General features: G+C 40.4%; 1 protein-coding gene across 17 annotated transcripts in view; it reads right to left on the bottom strand.

Annotated features, from left to right (window-relative positions):
- Positions 1-22,334, bottom strand: part of DOCK6 (dedicator of cytokinesis 6) — a 213,849-nt gene that overhangs the window by 139,910 nt on the left and 51,605 nt on the right. For 15 of the 17 annotated variants that reach the window (XR_009153092.1, XR_009153093.1, XR_009153094.1 and 12 more), the window contains exons 4-9: positions 18,033-18,101; positions 17,342-17,471; positions 8,221-8,433; positions 6,769-6,854; positions 4,150-4,216; positions 2,166-2,315 (exon numbers count right to left, since the gene is read on the bottom strand). Coding sequence is in view for 12 of the 17 variants with exons in the window: in XM_058165870.1 (XP_058021853.1) it covers positions 2,166-2,315; positions 4,150-4,216; positions 6,769-6,854; positions 8,221-8,433; positions 17,342-17,471; positions 18,033-18,101 (715 nt within the window). In the remaining 5 variants the exon portion in view is untranslated. Of the gene's footprint in view, positions 1-2,165; positions 2,318-4,149; positions 4,217-6,768; positions 6,855-8,220; positions 8,434-17,341; positions 17,472-18,032; positions 18,102-22,334 lie in introns of those variants that run through there. The other 2 variants (XM_058165880.1, XM_058165882.1) reach the window with 2 other exon arrangements.

Genomic DNA, 22,334 nt, shown 5'->3' with positions numbered 1-22,334 from the left:
AGAAAGACTCATTATAGTCATCACCAATCTTCCAGCTGTTTTGATGTTGATAGATCAAGGCTAGGTAAAGAACCTATGAACTGTATGACTATTATAAAGAGGGAATCAGTTCTTCAATAGTGCATTAACAGAATCATAGAGATGACACAATTTCATGGAATAAAAAATATTGCCACCAATATCACTAACTGAAACCTAGTACAGTTAGTCCTCAACTTACAACAATTCTTTTAGCCATTGTTTGAAATTAAACAGCACTGAAAAAAGTAACATATAACCTGTCCTCATTCACACAACCATTACAGCATCCCCATGATCACTTGATCAAAATTTGGGTGCTTGGCAACCAGCATATATTTACAATGATTGCAGAATCCTGAGGTTACTTGATCACCATTTGTGAACTTCACAGATGACTTCTAACAAGCAAAGAATAGAGGAAGATGGGTTTACATAACAACTGTATGATTCACTTAACAACTGCAGTTATTTTGTTTAAGAACATTGGTATAAAAGGTTGTAAAATGAGGAACAACTCACTTAACTGCCTTACTTAGTAATGGAAATTTTGGTCCCAACTGTGGTCTTTAAGTCAAGGACTAGGTGTACATTCCACTTGAATGCACATCTTGCCTCATAATGCAGTTTATCATGCACTGAACACTTTTTCCCACTCTGAAGATTGATAGAATAGAATAGAATAGAATAGAATAGAATAGAATTTTTATTGGCCAAATGTGATTGGACAACAAGGAATTTGTCTTGGTGCATATACTCTCAGTGTACGTAAAAGAAAAGATACCTTCATCAAGGTACAACACTTACAACAATTAATGATAGTCATAGGGTACAAATTTAACACTTAATGATACAACACTTAATGATAGTCATAGGCTACAAATAAGCAATCAGAAAACAATCAATATCAGTATAAATCATAAGGATACAAGCAACAAAATTACAGTCATAAATGGAAGGAGATGGGTGATGGGAACGATGAGACGATTAATAGTAGTGCAGATAATCAAAGTGATTATCCCTTGAAAGGAGCAGAGACTATGTCAATTTGAGAGATAGTGAGAGATAAAGCATCTAAACTGTAGAAAACGACTATACATTCACTCTGTCTGAAATGTCTAAACAGCCTAATATGGTATGTACTGTATGAAGTCAGTTGGAACAAAATATGTGTGACTAGAACAAGGGATACTTTCTTTACTTAGAATGTATTTAATTCTTTTTTCATTGACAGGGAATCTTGAGAGATCCTTAACTAGACTTCAGCTTCAGAACATGCCATGCTTTCTTAGTGTTTAATTGTATCCTAATTTGAGTATTTCATGAAATAACTCCATGTAATCACTTTAAAAACTGGAAGCAGAAAGCATTGAGTAGACAAATGAAAAACTGAAGGAACAATTTATCTTGGGGGGGGGGAAAAGAGAGAAACATTCTTTTTTTTAAAAAAAAGCCTAGAAATAAGTGCTCCCAGTGTGAGTTCTATCCAATTTCTATTTTCCCAGCTGAAGAAGAAGAAAGGTATAATACATTTAACTGAAGTATAAGGATTAAACAGGATTTATGAATTTATCCCTTGTTTTTGAAAAGCGTACAACAAGGATCAGAAGTAACATCTCAATGCCAAATGTTTTTGAAAACTAGAAAGTCAAAATCAGACTGATTTAAGAAAATTCATCTATTTCCCCTACATTTTAAAGATAGAGAACATGGCATATCAGAGGAGGTGGGTCATCTTTTACCTTCTACTTAACAAGAAAATATTTTTTATCTGCTGTTGCTCTTAGGAAATACTTGGAAGAACAGAAGAGGTGTTTCCTAGGAAAGTACAAAGTATGGATAGCTAATCTATTTAACATTCTATATTCTGAGCAGATAAAAAGAGTCTCTCCTCTCCATACAAATAACTGGAGGAAACTAAAGCTGCAGCCTCTTGACTTTCAACTTTTTTGAGATCCATCAATTTCAGAGAATCAAACTTTATTGAGATCCATTAATTTCAGGGACTCAAAATAAACGCTTTCTTCATAGATGCATGAACATTTATCCTATTTTGCATCCATGTAAAATAATGGTATATATATCTTTGCTCCCCAGCATTCGTTGGAATGGCTACAAGCGTGACTATTAAAAAGGCAACATCTCACCTTGATCACCAAGAATATTTCTGGAGAAGGATGTGTAAGAGAGAACACAGCTGAACGAGCTAGTGTAGAGATGGCAGGATGAGTGCTGTGAGTTCGGAGAAGGCTTTTCATATGTTCCGAATTGAGATCAAAATAAAAATTTTCAGAGATCTACAAAATAGAGAAAAGACAGCAGTCAAAAAATACTATCAAATCTAATGACTTTCACAGCAATCAAAACAATACAAAAGGCAATATCTCAGTGTCCAGATAAGAGAAAGTTTTAACTGCAGCTCTGGTGAATTTCTTAGATACTTAGGTCTACCCTTCATATAACAACAGGGGAACACAAGCAATTCCCTTTGTTTTCTGCGAGATCTGCTTAATATCCAGAGGATGTTTTAGCATAAGAGGAAATAATGGGTTTGGCCTTGGAGTTACATTTGTTTCCTGTGCCTTGCAACAGGAATAACCAGTGGCATTCAGCCAGATGAAATCCTTACATCTTCTTATTTTAGCCATTGCAGAGACTTAAGATGCCCATTTTCTCACTCAACCTTTCTCAAGCCATAAAAAATGACCAATTTGATGAGGAAATTAAAGGATGTTAAGGATGCCCAAAACTTATTAAATTGATTTTGAACTTAATAACAGCAGCAAGACTATTGATTGGACAATACTGGAAGAAAGAAGAGATACCTACAATAGAAGAATGGATATTGAAAGTTATTAATTTGGCTGAGATGGCTAAAATCTCAGCGTTTTTAAAAGACAATACGCAGGAAAGATATTTAATTGAATGGAAAAAATGGATTGATTATCTACAAAACAGATATCAGATTAAGAAATATCAGATTGCCTTTGAATAATTAGAAAGTTATTTTATGTAATGGGGAGGGGGTTGGGAGACGAAAAGCTTTGGATGTGGTTATTTGGATTGGAAGGGAAAATTTTATTCTATGTTTGGTTTATGTATAACTTTACCTTGTGATTGACCCGGGAAGCCGGGGGGTGGGGGAGGGAGGGGGGTGTTTTGTTTTTTTTTTGGGAGGGAGGGGGAAAAAAGGGGGAAAAATGTTTTTGTTTTTTTAAAACTCTTTCAATAAAAAAAAAAAAAAAAGGATGCCCAAAACTCAACAGGACTTAAGGCACACATTTTGCCCTTTAATTCTCCTCAACATAGGAAAACCAGAAGTGAAAATTCTAGCACAATTATATTGGTGATATCATGTTTTGTAGGACTATGGAGATCTCAAATGGGGTTTTAGAGACTATGTGTGATTAACAGATCAGGGACTTATACATTATTTAGTGATTTCAGAAAAATTATTACAACAAGAAATAATACATCACACAGAATAAAAAATCAAAACAATTTTAATGGGAAGCCCAATAAGGGCTGGAGAGCAGTTGGAGAAAGACAGAAACAGGATGATAAAGTTAGCAGGACATGAAGCTCACTAAGTTTCTTATTGTGTCTGAAGTCACCGGGAATTTGAAAAGGGATCAAATAAGATACAATCTACAAGGAAGGAAAGTTCTCTGTTGCTATTTCCTCTGCATTACCTACTTAGCTCAGATGATCCATCATTCATTCTTTGAAATTTGTAATTGAAAAAAGGATCATAGGGAACTTGTTGCATGAACCTAAAGAGACAAACTCTCTCTTTCAAAAGTCTGAATGTTTCTGCTTCTCCATGAGAAGAGAGGAAATATAAATAGCTACAGATTTAGGGGAAGAAATGAACCTACATCATGTCGTCTTAAGAAAGTGCTAACTAGCTATCCATCCTGCATGTAATTATTCAGAGCAATCCAGTTAATGCTCTCCATGTCTATCAAATTAGGATATCAGAAAGAACATAACATAAAATGTGTAACTGACTCTCAAGGCCATTCTGCTGTGCTTAACTGGCGGGTTATCTTTCAGTCTGAACTTGGTTCTTGCTGAACAGAGACTGGCACTTCTTGTCATTATCCAAGTGAAATCAGAAACAAGAAGTACCTTTTTTTTTTCTTTCACATCGTAGAGTGCCAGTGATCCAAAGATGGGTTCAACTTCTATTTCAAACCTAGTCCATGGACAGGAATATGAAAAGAAATACAAAAAGGAAAAAGTTGAATATCTTGTCCTGCTCTAGCAAATACAATGGTTAAGTATCTGGAGTTCTACATCAAAAGGAATCATGAAAAATCAACACCACTGCCACTCCTCTATCCATGATAAGCAAAATATGATCTGTTTCTTTTAATACTACATCTAATGAAACAAGATGCTCACCTGCCATTGGATAAATGAGCTTTTCTGATATTAAGTACTGGTACCCCTTAGAAATCCTAAGATAAATCTCCCTACAAAGCATTTTAACACCATTTTGCTTCATCATTATGGTGGACTTTGATGCATCAAAGAAATATGGGCCCCTTCCCATTTCTCCTCTCTGAAGTGACACAGCTGAGGTCCTCAGAGTATGAATTAGAACTAGGAATAGTTTTTCGTAAAGCATTCTTCTACCATTTCCTTATCAAATACTTGAACACAGATGTCAATGCAATTTACTATTAAACAAGTATAGATGGTTTTAAGATAAATTGAATTTCTACCAAAAAGAGAGGCTTTTGCAGTCATCCAACAATGGAAATCTATAGATAATCAAATTGTGGGAAATCCAACACACCATTCAGACATTAATGACTATTCAAACTTGAGAAGTGTAGTAATGGAGGGAGGTAACATCTTGTATTTCCCCATATTTTTTCTATCAATCAAAATCCATTAGAGAGGGAAATGTCTTCTGACTGGTCATACCAGGTCTCCTTCTGTCTCCATCTTAAGTATGTGGGCAGCACAAACTGCCTTTTTTTTAACTAAGCTAAACCAGCTACAGGTACCCGAACAGACTTGTAAGTGGATCACAAGTTTCCTAACAAACAGGAAGCAGCAGGTGAAGCTAAGCAAGATCACATCAAATACCTGTACAATTAGCACAGGGGCCCCCCAAGGCTGTGTGCTCTCCCCACTTCTCTTCTCTCTGTATACCAATGACTGCATTTCCAATGATCCATCTGTTAAGCTACTGAAGTTCGCAGATGACACAACAGTGATTGGTCTCATTCGAGACAATGACGAATCCGCATATAGACAAGAGGTCAAACGACTAGCCTTGTGGTGCAACCAAAACAATCTGGAACTGAACACACTCAAAACCATAGAAATGGTGGTAGACTTTAGGAGAAACCCTTCCATACTTCCACCGCTCACAATACTTGACAACACAGTATCAACAGTAGAAACCTTCAAATTTCTAGGTTCTATCATATCGCAAGATCTCAAATGGACAGCTAACATCAAAAACATCATTAAAAAAGGACAACAAAGAATGTTCTTTCTGCGCCAACTCAGTAAGCTCAAACTGCCCAAGGAGCTGCTGATCCAATTCTACAGAGGAATTATTGAGTCTGTCATTTGCACCTCTATAACTGTCTGGTTCGGTTCTGCAACCCAACAAGAAAAACACAGACTTCAGAGGATAATTAGAACTGCAGAAAAAATAATTGCTACCAACCTGCCTTCCATTGAGGACCTGTATACTGCACGAATCAAGAAGAGGGCCGTGAAAATATTTGCAGATCCCTCACATCCTGGACATAAACTGTTTCAACTCCTACCCTCAAAACGACGCTATAGAGCACTGCACACCAGAACAACTAGACACAAGAACAGTTTTTTCCCGAAGGCCATCACTCTGCTAAACAAATAATTCCTCAACACTGTCAGACTATTTACTGAATCTGCACTACTATTAATCGTTTCATAGTTCCCATCACCAATCTCTTTCCACTTATGACTGTATGACTATAACTTGTTTCTGGCAATCCTTATGATTTATATTGATATATTGACCATCAATTGTGTTGTAAATGTTGTACCTTGATGAACGTATCTTTTCTTTTATGTATACTGAGAGCATATGCACCAAGACAAATTCCTTGTGTGTCCAATCACACTTGGCCAATAAAATTCTATTCTATTCTATTCTTCTATTGTGGGAAATCCAACACACCATTCAGACATTAATGACTATTCAAACTTGAGAAGTGTAGTAATGGAGGGAGGTAACATCTTGTATTTCCCCATATTTTTTCTATCAATCAAAATCCATTAGAGAGGGAAATGTCTTCTGACTGGTCATACCAGGTCTCCTTCTGTCTCCATCTTAAGTATGTGGGCAGCACAAACTGCCTTTCTGGGCATTAATTTGTAAGGCTGGGCTGCCAGGAGCATGCAGTTTCCAATGCTCAGGAATATGAATCCAAAACCAAAGTAACCTCTTATCAGGTAATTCTGCCATCTACCTGTTTGTAATGTATCACAGAAGTCTGCTGTGTTAACAGAACTGAGTGATAATGTAGCTTCTTCACACTATGGTAGCAAATGCACACACATGTGCATCCTCCAACAAAACCAGTACATATGAAGCTGTACTTTGGATTGCATCTTTCAGCCCCCTTTTTTGCACAATACCATTAAACAAAAACAACAGTTTAAAAAAAAACAATTTATTCTACATTCAATCATTTTTTTCTGCCTGACATTTGGCATTGCCAAGAAATTGTGACTTACTTCAGAGACAAGCATTTCACTAAGATCCTCTGCCCAAACTGCTCTTTTGGAATATCTGGGATGCTGCACCGTTCTACTGCCTCTTCCTGGGAAGCCAAAGTAACATATGTCACTGACCCAGTTGTAAACTGGAGGCTAAGAGAGACGGAGACTTTGAAAGCTCATAAAATATTACGTTGTTATTCTGTTATTCTGTATTAGTCTTTGCATTTATTTGTACAACATTCCAAAATTTCTCCTCCTTTATTTGCTTAAGTCATTTATTTCCCTTGAAAGAGTTCAATCCAAGAGTTCAGATTTATTTTTCAAGTATCTCACTGCTTTCAAAATGTGGTGCTTCATTGTGGCATATTTAATATCAAAACTTCTGCTTGGAATTATATCTTCTACTGGCTTAAGTGCTTTTTTCCCCTTGTTGGCTTGACCCCTTTAACGATGACTGATAACTTTCAGTTTTCTTGGTGCCAGATATTACATATTAAATTGCCATTTTATAGCTTTACTTGAGCAACTCTCATACTGGTGCGCTATGAATGTGCACTAGCTGATCTCAAACAATGGGTCATCAATTTAGAACTGCAACCAAATTCATCAGTTCTACCCAAAAGCCTATTCTTGAGGCATTCTGCAGATTTTCTCCCACAAGCCAGATACCTAAACTACTTAACAATTCTGAAATTTAGAAGGGATTTATTCTTGGCTAATTTAATGCCCTCCCAACAGTTGTTACTGAAGAGAGATACCAATATTCCTTTTGAACAGACAGTCCATGTGATGGAGAAATAATTGAAATGATGGATCATTTATCTTATCCCTTATTGACCTCTCCATCAGGAATTATTGTCTTCATTTTTCACTAAGCATCCTGGTTATTCTGACTCCTTTTATCTTAAATTGTTACTATCTAATCAATCTGATCTCACTTGGTTGATCATAGCTAAGTTACTGCTCTATAGTTTTCACAATATGCTGTAGTATGTCCTCTATTTAAAAAAATATTTTAAAATGTTATATTTTTCTCTTTTTCTCTTAATTGTTTTATCTTCTGCTTATGACTGAATAAAGATTGATTGGTTGATTAATTGTTACTTGAAGGAGTTATAATAACAAACAAGCAACTAAAAATAAGCAAGCATGACCTTAGGATGCAAAAATTGACCAATCCAAGGTTTCAAAAAGAAAAAATGTAAGGTCATGCAAAGCCAGTTACCACCACTAGTGCTGCCCACCAAGACTTAGTGAAGATTGCTTCCCTTTGTTGTCAGAATCAATGGAAATAGAATCCCTTAAATCTTTATGAAAACTCAGCAAAGACCACAGCATGGAAAAATAACCTACATAAGCCTGTTCTTTTGTGCAAACAAGTGCATTTGTAGGCTCATGTGGCTACCATCTGCTGTATCCTACTAGATTCCATAGAAGGCTAAAGGGAATCTCAGTATCTCTACTCACTTCATCAGGGGCTGAGTAAAGGGCCAATATCTCCTGATGTCGGTTCTTCTTGCGCAGCTCCTCATTACGGCAGTCAGTCTCTTCGATGGCAGTGCGCACCAGGAGTGAACGCAGTAAAAAGTCAGCTGCAGAGTTCTTCAGGTCAAAGATACTGGATGTCCAACTGCCTCGGGGCATATCTTCCAAGGAACCAGAGCAGCGCTTTATGTCATCCTGAAAGACAGATGGAGCAGCATTTGTTGTTAAGGCAAGGGAGAAGGAACGTTGTGCTTACCTGAACGTTTGTTCTATGTGCGCTGCGTGACAGTCCAAGCAATAGGTGACTGATTTATTTATTTATTTATTTATTTATTTATTTAAATTTGTATACCGCCCTTCTCCCGAAGGACTCAGGGCGGTTCACAGCCAAGTAAAAATACATAATACACTATAAATACAATTAAAATACAATTAAAAAACTTATTAAATTGGCCAGAATTAAAATTTAGAAATAAAACCCATTAAAAACCCATAAACTTAAAAAACTAACCCAGTCCAGCGCAGGTGAATAAGTGAGTTTTAAGCTCGCGGCGAAAGGTTCGGAGGTCCGGAAGTTGACGGAGTCCTGGGGGGAGTTCGTTCCAGAGGGCGGGAGCCCCCACAGAGAAGGCCCTTCCCCTGGGCGTCGCCAGACGACACTGTCGTGCCGACGGCACCCTGAGGAGTCCCTCTCTGTGAGAGCGCACGGGTCGGTGAGAGGTATTCGGTAGCAGCAGGCGGTCCCGTAAGTAAGATTGGTCAGAGACTGAGTTGTAATTTGTTTAGTCATGCCTCCTCCTTCCTGTTTAGCTCGTTTGTTAACAATGGTCTGGATCTGGAGAAGACATAACCTGTAATGAGAAAACACATACTCTCCCGGACCCTGGATCCCCTACGGAAAGTTTAGGGAGGGGTTGGACTCTCACGCAGCGCACATAGAACGAATGTTCAGGTAAGCACAATGTTCCTTCTTCTGTGCGTTGCTTAGAGAGTCCAAGCAATGGGATATATCCAAGCTAAGCATCCCTAGGGTGGGGAGTAGAAACCTCCAGGATCCTGTCGACTGGAAGAACCTGCTGCAAGACCCTTCTCCCAAAGGCCGCCTCTGTTGAGGCAAACATGTCAAGCTTGTAGTTTCTGATGAAGGGAGAAGGCGATGCCCAAGTGGCTGCCCTGCAAATTTCTAGTATAGAAGCTTGAGTGGCCCAAACTGCCATTGTGGCTGCACTTCATGTAAAATGGGCCGTGATGCAGCCAGGAATAGGTCGAGCCTGATGATCGTAAGCTAGAGAAATACAGGCCTTGAGCCAGCGACTAATGGTGGATGGAGTCACCTTTATGCCCAGGGACCTGGGCTGAAAAGAGACGAATAACGCCTCTGTCTTCTGGAACAGTGCCGTCCTGGCAATGTATATGTGCAGGGGTCTGCATACATCTAAGGTGTGCCACCAGCATTCCCTGGGATGTTTGGGATTTGGACAAAAAATCCGGTAAGATGACCTGGGCCCGATGGAACCAGGAGTTAATTTTTGGAATGAACGTTGGGTCCAGGTGAAGGATGACTGTCCTTCCTTACGGAGAGAGCCGCCAGTTCTGAGATTCTTCAGGCAGAATTGATGGTGATGAGAAAGGCGACCTTAAAGGTCAGAAACCTGAGACTGGCGGAATTCAATGGCTCGAATGGAGAGGACGTGAGTGACTGTAAGATGAGGGAGGGATCCCAAGAAGGGTATCTGTGAACAGGCGGAGGTCGTAGATTGGAAGCCCCTTTTAGAAAGCTACGAACCCTCAGGTGTTGAGAGAGGGTTGAAGCTCCTTCACAGGACAGAATAGTTGCCAAAGTGGCTACTTGTCTACAGAGGGTATTGCTAATCCTACATCTAACCCCTCCTGAAGGAAGTCCAATACCTGAGGTACAGAGGCTGATGTTGGGGCTAGTACCTTTCTAGTGCACCAGTGGCAAAAGGAATTCCATGTGGCGTTGTATATGCGAGTTGTCGACGGATATTGAGAAACAAGGATGGTAGAGATTACCTTCCCAGAGAATTGGTCCTTTTTCAGGAACTCCCTCTCAAGTGCCAGACAGCCAGTTGAAACCATTGAGTTTTGAGTTTCTGGGTGTAGCACGGCCCCCTGGCTGAGGGAGATCCTATCTGGAGGGATTCTCCAGGGAAATGAAATTGATAGGGTCACTAGATCCGCAAACCAGGTCCCTCTGGGCCAGTGAGGAGCTACAAGGATGACCTCTGTGCTTTCCTCCAGCATTTTCCTGATGACCCTCGGTATCAGACGATCGGGGGAAATGTGTACAATAAGCCCTGGGGCCATGAAAAATGCAGGAAATCCATCCCTTCGGCTCCTGGGGCTCAAAATCTGGTGTAAAACCATGGAAGTTATGCATTCGCTGGGCTGGCCCAAATTTGGTTGACAGTTGGTGGAACAGATCTGGATGAAGTTTCCATTCTGCCTGATCGATGGTCATTCTTCTCAACCAATCCACCTGAATGTTGGAGATCCCAGAGATGTGTTCCGCTCGCAGGGATAACAGATGTGTCTCCACCCATAGACCTATCGCTGCAGCCTCGTGCATCAGTGCCCTGGGACAAGTGCTCCCCGATGGTTCACCTGTGTCTTGACTGTGATACTGTCTGTCAGTAACAGCACGTGGTGCCCTGACAGTTGATTTTGGAAATGGCAGAGCGCCAGATGAGTGGCTGTCAGTTCCAGCCAATTGATGTCTTTGAGGAGGTTGTTTGGAGACCATCGACCCTGAGTTGACTCAAGATTGTAGATGAGCACCCCAGCTGAAGAGGCTGGCGTCTGTAGTCAGGGTTAAGCGGGGGTGCTCCCTGAAGGAACACCCCTGCTCCATGGCTGATGACATCCATCACTCCAAGGATCTGATTATCTTGAAGGAAACTCTGACCCATTTGGGGAAGTTGCTGTGGCCCACCCGTTGACTTGGTAAGAGAAACCATTGAAGGGGCTGGGAAAGCAACCTCACCCAAGGTACAATCTGTAGGCAGGAAATCATTTTGCCTAACAATTGGGAAAGAACCATCAATGGTACCCTTCTGAGGGTTCTGACTTGCCTTATGGTGGTGCGGATGCTGGACAGACGCTCTTGGGAGAGGAAGACGAGGCTGGCCTGAGTTTCGATCCTTGCACCCAGATGGACCAGGTTGGTGGAGGGAGTAATGGGACTCTTCTCCCAATTCACGGTAAACCCATGGAGGGTTTGAACCGTGATCTGGAGATCTAGACTCGCCTGCTGGGGGAATGATGACAGGATCAAAATGTCGTCCAGATAACATAGCAAACATATGGGTTTTGTCCGCAAGTGAGCAGCCACCATGTCCAGAAGTTTTGTGAATAGTCTGGGGGTGGACGATAGTCCAAAGGGCAGAGATTTGTATTGGTAATATAGTCCCACATAGGAGAACCTGAGGAATCTTCTGTGAGATGATCTGATGGGCACGTGCAGATAAGCCTCTCATAGATCTACTGATGTTAAGAGATCTCCCTGTCCGATGCAACCCAGAATGGTGTGCAAGGACTGCATTTTGAAGTGTTTGTACTTGATGTGTATATTCAACTTCTTCAGATCTAAGATGGCTCTGCTTTCGCCCAATTTCTTTTGCACCAGAAAGAGTATCGAATAGAAACCGAACCCCTGGTGTTGAAGAGGTACCAGTTCTATGGCCTGAATGGCCAGCAGGTGCTAGATTTTGGCTTCCATCAGAGACCTCTTGGTGGCGTCCTGTGACACTGAGCATTGGAGGAACCATCGAGGAGGTTTGGAACTGAACTCTAGGGTAAGGCTAAGAGTCACAGTCTGTAAGGCTTAGGCATCGTTCATGCATCACCAGCAGTTGGCAAACCTGCCAAGGTGACCGCCTATAGGGCCCTTGTCATGACAGTCACTTGGTCCAATGGTAAGGTCAATAACCAGCTTCTCGAAAGGGACGCCTAGTCTGTGGCTGTCTAGAGCGATCCCCAAAGGGATTCTGTCCTGTGATCTATCTGTGGTTGGTAGAAAGGATCTTTGGTAGACCAGGCTCTGAAACCCCGTGTCAGATGCTCGAAAGTGCTGCCTGTGTATGGAAAACCAGCTCGTCTATCTGCTCATCTGTAGGCATGAGGAAGAACCTTTCTTTTATCTTTACTCTCAATCAAAACAGGGTCTAGGACTACCCCAAAGAGAGATCCTTCCTTAAATGGAACTGCTGCTAGTCGCCATTTTGTTTTCATGTCGGCGTGCCAGTGCCTCAGCCATAAGAGGCGTCTGGAAGTGACATTGGATGCTAAGGCCCTTGAAGCAAATTTTGCCAAATTGAGGGTTCCATCTGCAGCATCAATCAGATTATTTATGTCTTGATGCAAGCGGGTGTCACCAGGGGACGCCTGGGATTGCATTTGACGAAGCCAGATTAGGGATGTCCTAGAGAGAAAGGATGTCGCTGTGGCAAATGACTAGCCCAGATGGCTGCTAGGTTGTCTTACAAGCAGCAAGCTCCACCCTTCAGTCCTCAGTTTTCAGGCCTTCGGCTGAATTGGAAGAAAGAATGTTAAATGAAGTCAAACTGGCCATTGGAACATCAACAATTGGAAGTTTGAGGAGCTCCTCGAGCTCTTGTTCCACCCTGTACATTTTCCTATCCATATCACTGGGGGCAGAGATGGACCCGGGCTGATACCACTGTTGTTGTATGATGTTAACAAAGTGCTTGGGCAATGGAACAGCCTCTTGCTCTGTGACTGGCTCTGTGAAAAGAAGAGCCATGGTATCTTGAGGGTCTGAAGATCTCTCAGGTTTTCCAATAAGTGCCCCCATATTGGCTGTCATCTTTGCCTTGTGCAATAAGGTTTTAAATAGGTCATGACAGAACAGACCTGTGGCAGCAGGCTTGTCAGGGATGACCCTTTCATCCTCGGAAAAATTATAATCTGCCACATCCTCTTTTTCACCCATAAACGACAAGTCACTATGTTGCAAAGGATCCAGAATGTATTCCCTGTCAGAATGACCCATTGGTGGAATAGCTCTCAGATTCAGGTCTGCCACTGGCAACGGGGCTAAGGAACCCATTTGAATAAGGGCAGCATCAATGCCCCTTTGTGATAGTTTCGGCAATCATGTCACACAGTTCTTGTGACAGTGCAGCGCCCTGGCCTTCCTCTGGGCAGAGCCCCGCTGCAGTAGGAGTTAAAGTAACAGAGGCACAGGAAGCCCTGTGATGAGAGGGCCCTGGCTCAGGGTTGGTTACCTCCAAGGAGATATCCATGTTTGCTGCCTGAAGTTCCTGTCTAGTAGTAGAAGCAATAGGAGACCAGCCAAACTGGTCCGGCTGGAGTTTCTGGATCAAAATTTCCTTGTCTAAGGGATCCATTGCTTCCCTGCTACAGGCAGGGATAGAAGGGTCTTTGCCAGCCTCTGCCTTTTTTGGGGGGCCATGTCAAATTGTTTTTCTAAGGCACGTTGTCGCCTCATGGCATCTTTTCAAAGGTAGATGAAGAGGAGGCTTGTGCAGAGGGCTGGAATCTAGTAGAGGGCCCTTTAGACCTTGATTTCCCCATTTGTGGAACTGGAACCTCCAAGGTTTTTGCCTGAGGGAGGAAGAGGCAGAGGTGCGAGAAGGAGAGTAACTGTGAGCCGCCATTTTGAGAAACAAATCAGCAAAAAAATCCTCGTTGGAAGACCTCTAATAATTGCTGCCAATTGATTTCCAAATTACCTCCCTGGTGAGTAAAAACACAAGTGTGGAGGGCAGTTTAGGGCTTTAGCCACGCCAAGCTGATACCATGGCTTGAAAGCAGGAAGAAAGTAAAGCTGCCGGGGGGGGGCATCCAAAATGGCACAAAACCTACACCAAGGCTTTTAAGCGCAAAAGCTACCACAGCGTGCCCAGGGAGCTAGAATCCAACACCACGGACCCGTGACCAAGTTCAGGAGTGTAGAGCTGGCACCATGGCTCTCCCCATGCTGATCTGGCACCAAACTTACTAAAAATAGCCTCCGGAGTGAACAGGAAATGTTTGATGGCTCCACGCACCATGCATGCCTCTCACAAGTACAACTTGCCACTGCGGAGCCCTGCGGCTCAGCTGATGAGTGCTCGGCTGGGTACGGTGCCAGAAACCGCTTTCCAGCAGAAACAAACTATTCTAGATATCACCTTCTTCTATGCGTTGTTTAAAAAAGTCCAAGCAATGGAGCTCAATGAGAAAAGTCTCTCTAGGCCGACTGAGTTAACAAACTGGATCTAAACAGGAAGGAGGAGGTGTGACTAAACAAATTACAACTCAGTCTCTGGCTAATCAGACAAGGTTATCACCCATTGCTTGGGCAGCAGCACACAGGAGAATGTCTATGTACTGCCCTATAGAGAACAAAGAGTAGTAGTGCTGCTGCTGATAGCAAATTTAAAGAAGCACCTTGCAAATGAGCACCAATCCAAAGAGTTTGTTGCTCAGAATATATGCCAAGTGTTGCCTTTTTGCAGGCAGACATCCTAACCAAGCTAGCATTGCTTATAGCCTTCTCTTCCAATATTAAGCAGACTAGCAGCATATATGAAATCAGGCAAGAGTTCATATTACGGTACTGAGGATAGATAGAAGACAGGGTCTCTTTTCTACTCTCCATCTTTGATGGAATCTAGTAATTTTCCCCCTAATTTTGCATCTTAAATTTTGCAAATATCAAATACTACCCTTGTGTCAGGTGTGCCTCCTTTCAGTTCTCAAGAAAGAAAAACCCCGACTCCATTTTCATAGAAAAGGTACTTTTACTAAGTATGAACTGAATGCAACCAAAGTAAAGCAAGATCTGAGACATTAGGCGCGAGATTCACATATAGGAAATTCCCCCAGAGCCCTCCTCCCTTAATTCTGGTCAGTATTGTCCAATTCACGTTCCTTCAGATGGACATGTAGTGTGCATCCTCCAGTATGCATGGATGGTTGGCCTTGACCGTTATTAGCACACCCCTTAACTGCCGAGACACACAGAGGGAAACTTCTTCTAATCTTCTTCACCACCAGAATGCTTCCCCCCCACAACCATAGCCCAGACAACTCCTCCCCCCCACATTTCCATGACTGCCATAGTCATATAGCAAGCAGAGCAATAAATGCATAAATCAGTCGAGAGTAAACAGAGTAATAAGGTAGCAGCAAGCGGAGGCTGACACCTTGTGAGTTTAAAAAAATGGCTTTGAAAAGCTTCTTTTAATATAATATTCCATGCCAAAAGTAAACAAGAGAAAAATTTAATCAACGTAACTGTATATATCTTCTGGATCCTATTGTATCTTGAAAGTTAAATTATGAATTAAGAGAAGGTGAGAGTTAGGGTTTCATCCCTTCAAAAGCAACTGCATCTACATGTTTCAAGACACATTATGAATGGTAATGTGATCATTAAAGTGATAATGACAAATTGTGAGGAAGCACTTGTGCAAGGATAGTTAAAGGTCACTTGACATGGCCAACTCACTGTAGCTAATTCACCACAGCCAACTCGCCACAGGACAACTCACCACGGCCACTTCACCAAGGGGCAATTCACCATGGGAACTAATGTCAAAGAAATGGTGCTATAGAATCATTAAAGAAAGGATGCAAAAGGAGGAACAAAATAAAATGTGAATGACAAAAATTAAAATATTTTTAAGATTATTTTAAATTAGATTCAATTGTTGGATGTCTGGCGGTGAGTTGGCCATGGCAAATTGTCCCATCCCGTCCCTTGGCTTCTCTTTCAATTTTGGTTATTGAACTACTTCTATACCATATCTTGCCTGTCAATGGCTAAATTAAAATTCCATATTTTGAATTTGAGTTTACATTAAATATATTAAACCTACATCGTAAGAAGAATATTTATGAAGATTTCCATAAACCAGACTAGTATTGAGGTTGTTTTTCAACTCAAAAGTCCAACTAATACGCAGAAGACTCCAAGGCCAATTAATTCAATTCAAATGTGAACATAGTTTTGGTCACACTCCATGCATTTTCTACTTTTACACCTTTGTTTTACTTTTAGAAAAAATGTGATTCTGACATTCAAAGGGTATGTTTTGAGGATTTGGTTTTCTTCAAAAGAACTGGGGAGAAATAGATTTAAGTATTTCGGTATCTGCTTTCAACCAGTGTGGGTTAATTTCCCACTTTGCTTTTCTTAACCTGAAGGTTAAGAAAGCTGGCAAAGCCATTCAGAGAAATGATAGTACAGGTAGTCCATGACTTACAACCATTTGTTCAGTGATCATTCAACGTTGCAATGACACTGAAAAAGTGACTTATGACCATTTTTCACACTTACAATCACTGCAACATCCGCATAGTCATTTGATCAAAATTCAGACATTTGACAACTGGCATGTATTTATGACAGTTGAAGTGTCCCGATGTCATTTTTGGCAACCTTCTGACAAGCAAAGTTAATGGAGAAGTCACTTAACAACCATGTTACTAATTTAATAACTGCAGAGATTCATTTAACAAATATGGCAAGAAAGGTTGTAAAATGGAGCAAAACTCACTTAACTCTTGCTTAGCAATAGAAATTTTGGATTCAATTGTGTTCGTAAGTGGAGGACTACTGTATACAGACTGTGCGCTCCTGAATATGGTCTCACATTCCAGAACTGGCTTTAGATAAGGTTTGGGGTTTATGAGATTTCTGCATATGTTTTTGGCATAAAAACAAATGTTTATGAAAACTTATGAAACAAATGTGTTCTGAAAACTTTGCTACACTGCATGTATTTTAATCCTTTCTACAGCTTAATCCTAGATGAGATAGGTTTACAGATGCAATAACCAGATTTACTGGAACCTGAATTTCAAATCCATATGTTCAGAAAGATCAGTCAGATCACAAACTTTGATATAGCTGGGTTACAACTTTTTCATCAAACACATAAATCAAAGACTGCACAGTAGAACTTTTCTGTGAATCAAGATATTCACTTGCTAAAGATTCTAGTTTGAATCTTATCTGTTCTTATGGCAGATGGACACCATCCTCTCACTCACATTACATAAAAAATGGAAGGTTGTTAAATGAGTTGCTTTATATTCTTACTTGACTTACCGTATCCCCTTGATTGCTCCTCTCTTCAACTACTTCATCTAATTCAAAGACTTGTCCAGATAATCCTTTCTGCCTTTCTTTTTGCCTCTCAGCAGTAATGGCATTATACATGGTACTCAATTTCTGGTACCTAAACAAAGGCAGAAAAAACAATGATATTATTCCTGTTGGAAAACTATTGATAGCATGAATGCAGAAAAGATTTAAAGCCATTAAATGCCTTCTAGATTAATTCATCTTTCTATGAATATTCAAGTGAACCAGGGATGATTATTCAAAACATTCTGAAATTAACAAGACTTATTGGACTCAGCAATTTAACAAGGCAAAACATGCTACAGGAAAATGAAATATACCGATATCACATAGATGCTAAGGGTACTTTCTTCCATACAGTGACCTCCATGTCAAAGATTCACAAGAATCATGACAAATCTTACGGATCGTTACTGGATCATTGTTAAAACCATAAATATGGCTTTGAAAATAGTGACTCCTATCTATCAAATAGTCCATCAGCTTAAAACTGAATACAAATTCATGTATTCCCAAACCAGATCCAAAAGGATAAACCGCTTCATGTGTTTAAAACTTATATCATCACCTACAAGGAAACCACTTTTTAATGTTTCTTAAAAAGACTGCAACAATGGAGACACCATAAATGATAAACAAATGTTACTAAACTTACTTCCTTTTGACAATGACCCAATCTTCTGTGTAGACTTGGACAGCATCTCTTACCCGGGCATCTTGTTTTCTAAAGAAAAAATATGTGTAAAAATACTTTGTAAAAACAACAAGCTGGCTTAATGTCAGCCTGCATCTTCGCTTCAAGCTTACTGCTAATTGGCATGGAAATGGTGGGGGGGGGGGAGCACTGAGTATTTGGAAGGGGAAGAATGCAGGAGGTGGAAATGAAAAGCAATGAGGAGGCCTGGTCTCAGGGAGGCCAGCTTGGGCTGTTTAACATTTTCAAGGCCAACCGTCCTGGCTTCAGAATGCAGGAAGGAGGAACAGTGTACCTGGCCAAAGACTTTCCCAAAACATCTTCTTGGGCATTGTTTGAACTCTGGTTGCTTGGCTACTGGGGAGCGGGCTCTGGGGTTTGCTTCATTTCTTCGCATGAATTTTGCTTCAGATGTTGCCTGACCATTGGTGTATTCAGTTCATTCCTAGTAAAATTATCTTTTCTCTAAACTATGGAGTCAAGGGTTTTTCTTTCCTAGGGATTGAGTGGAAGCAGCTGTGACATTTAATACAATTCTGAACTTATTTATTCTGAACAAATTTATTTCAAAGATCAATTAAAATCAAGCTTCTCTCTACATATTAAAAAACCTGATATCTTCTTCGGGACATGCTTGTTGCCAACTTCAAATTATTTATTAGCATTATTACTGCTTACAGTCATCCCTTTGTATTTGATTGCTTTGAAACACATTGCATTTGGTACTCAATGCATTTTGAAAAAAAAGTTTTGTCCCTGTACTCATTGTTTGGTACTCAACGCACAAGCTAGAACTTGCTGGTGTTGGTTGCCTCATGACTCACTACTCTTTCCAGCTGAAACAAAAGGTCATGCATTAGTCACGCAGTAGCTCTTGCTCTGTGCACATCCCCTTGTGGTCTTACTTTAACTTCTGTAGTCATTTTGTGTATTTTTGAACTTTTTTTCTGAACAGTACAGGTAAAGTGAAGTTTTTATTTTATTTAATCTAAGTATTTATTAGTTTTTAGGCTTATTTCTCATGTAATGATATACAACACTATCTTTTTACATATTGCCTTAAAAATGTGCATTGCCTTTGGTTTGGGAATGCATTAAATTTATTTATAATATTCCTTATGGGAAAAATTTGATACCTGTCATACCTCTTGGAACCAATTACTGGTAATGATGAGTACCAAAGTACCATGGTATATTCTACCTTTCTTCTGAAAACCATGGAAACATATAGGGAACCCCCTAATTTTATTTGCAGAACATGAGGCAGACTGGACTGCAACAGACAGATGGCTGCTGCAAAGATCACTGGATTGTTCTTATTAGATTTGATATTTGAATGTAAGCTCTTGAGTTTTATGATTCAGTTTTGTATTGGGTACTACCCAGAATGTGTTGATTGGGGTGATATATGTATATTATTAAATAAATGAAATCACCAAGTCAGCTCTCAAATTAGGGGTGGGATGGAATGAACTCAGACCTAACATTCTGAATTCAACATCTTCATCATTACACTACATATATTCTGAAAGAATTTACAAAAGTATTCTATCTTTTTAAATTCAAGTATCAAATATTGAAAAACTGATCCTGTGGGCTAATGATAGTTGTATTTGGCAGAAAGCTAAATGGCCTTCATCAACACTGAGTCCTTCGGGAAAAGGGCGGTATAAAAATTCAATTAATAATAATAATAATAATAATAATAATAATAATAATAACAACAACAACAACAACAACAACAACAACAACAACAACAACAACAACACTTTTAGCAGAGGTAATATTTCGGAGATTCAGCACAAAGGACTATTACTTTGTGGTTTCAGTACTTTTTACCAGATGTTGTAAAGACTATTACTCTTAACTCTATAACAAATATTAGACTCTTTTTCTAATGGTTATGGCACTGATAGATTTTGGTTGTCTAGGCTCAAGTTCACTCTAAGCAGCAGTAGCTCGCTGGGTAATTTTGAGAAAGTCACTGTCTCACAGCCCAATCTATTTCTTGTTGAGGTGAAAACTGGAGGAAGGAGTACAACATATGCCACCTTGAACTCCTGGAGGAAAGTGTGATCACAAAAGTCTAAAAGGACTGAACTCATTGCAATGTCCTATCCCAATCTGAAGGTCATCCTCCTTGGTATACAACTGTATTAGTGTTATGAACCAGGTGATCAAGGCAAGGCAGGCCTTTAGAGAGTCCTTTATTGCCCTCAAGAAATGTTCAACGAACGGCCCTCCAATGACCAATAAGGCTCCACCCCACAGCAGCCACCCTCAGTCCCCTAAACAACAGCCCACCAAGAAAATCCACAAGGCAAAGTCTAGGCATAGGACAATGGCAGGCCTCAGGGCAAAGACAAGGTATAAGGCAAAGGCACTTCTGAAGGTAAAGGAAAGCAAAGGACAAAAGCAGTTCACAAGGTAAGGGCAAGACAAACGGCAGTCCTCGAAGCAAGGCAAAAGGCATGAGTCAAAGTTGAAGGAGTGTAATCCAAAACAAACTATTGTTCCTGGCAAAGACTAACTCCCCATGGCTTCTCTTTAAATCAATCCATTCCAGGTGTTCCTTGTGAGAAGGGGTGTGGCAACCTTCTCCCAAGTAGCCTTGCAGCCCTTTTCTGAGCTTGCCTACACACCACACTCCGTGTTCTTGGATCAGTGGGAAAGGCATCTGTTCCTCACCAGGGGTGATCTGCTGCCTGTCAGCACCACTGCATATCACCAGCTGACCCTCCCCTGTGTCTGTGAAGGCAAGCAGCTCTGTGTCGGGTCAACCAACACTCTCAATGCCTGAGGGGCCTGGGACAGCCCCTGACCTCCCCACCACACATGCCAAGGGAGATACGGCATCTCCATCGGAGGCTCCCAGTTCCAATTCCTCCTCCTCCAAACTGGGGCCATGATAATCAGTAGGACATTATTATTCTTTCCTATCTCTTTATTTTTATTGTCAGGGGATCTAAAGTTTTAAATTTTTAAAGGTGGGAGGTTATGTATATTTTGTATACTTTAGCTTGTGATTGTTGGTCGTAATACCCGGTATTTGCTCTGGGAAGTCTGGGGGAAGAGGGGAAAGGGGGGAAAGGGAAATGATACATGGATTGATTATTAATGTACAGTAATTTTTGAAGATATGAAAATAAAATTTAAAATGATATTGGGGATGCTCGACTGCCATTTCAGAAAGAAAAGGAGAGAAGTAGAAGGAGGAAGAAAGTAGGTAGGAAAGAGTAGAAGGAGGAGGGAATAAGAAGGTTAGATAGGGTAAGAAGGGAGGAGTGGAGAAGGAGGAGAGGAAGTAGTAAAGCGAAAGAGATGAAGGATGTGAAAGTAGTAGAGGGTAGAGAGGGAGGTTGTGAAGAAAGGAAGTGGCAGTCGGGCAGGCCTGAATAAATAAATGAAAATTAATGATTAATGATGGATAATAGTTTGCACATAAATATGATGTTGGAAAATGGAAATAAAAATTATTTATATATATAAAAAAAAAGATAATCAGTAGGACATATTTAGATGGGAGAGACAGCAGAAAGCTCGTGCTGAATTTAACTTGATATAGGTGAGCAGTAGTTTCTAAAACTTAGTGCCATTTCTAAATTTTAAAATGAGTTCTTTTCGATTTTGAATGCATCTCCTCAGCATCACTGAACAAAACATTTCTGCATGTTAAAAGCCAGGCAGAAATATGATTGAACCTTAAGTGATAAATACAAAAACCTTTTGGATGCACCGACCTTAACACTAATGATTTCAATCCAGATAATAATATCTGATATTGTCTTTAGCATTGTTCCAAAGGGTGATTTTTTTCAAACAGCAACGGGAATTTCTTGATTTTTCTTGAAAGACATTTCATTTCTCACCCAAGAAGCTTCTTCAATTCTAACTAACTGGTGGACAATGGAAAGGATTTATAGTCTTGCAGTCAGCCAGTAGTTAACATTCTGAGAGGTCCTTGGAACCACCTGGGGGTTAAACTGTGTCCTCAGAGTCACCTGAATTTAGAGTACAAACTAGTGTAGAATCATCTTGGGCAGCGATGGGCAATTAATTTTTCCTAAGGGGCCACATGAGAAACTTGGACTGTTTTCAAGGATAGCCATCACTGATCCTAAGAATCTATATAGATATCTATAGCATCCTACACTGTAGAATATTTTAACCTAATGTTCCTATATACACCATGTGAACTACTGTCTCTTATTTCAAATCTGCAAAACCAGGGTCAAAAGATAGAATTTTAAACTTTTATTATTT

This window comes from Ahaetulla prasina, chromosome 2 (assembly GCF_028640845.1).
Source record: "Ahaetulla prasina isolate Xishuangbanna chromosome 2, ASM2864084v1, whole genome shotgun sequence".
Lineage (NCBI taxonomy): Eukaryota > Metazoa > Chordata > Lepidosauria > Squamata > Colubridae > Ahaetulla > Ahaetulla prasina.
This window is presented reverse-complemented; position numbering and strand designations above follow the sequence as displayed.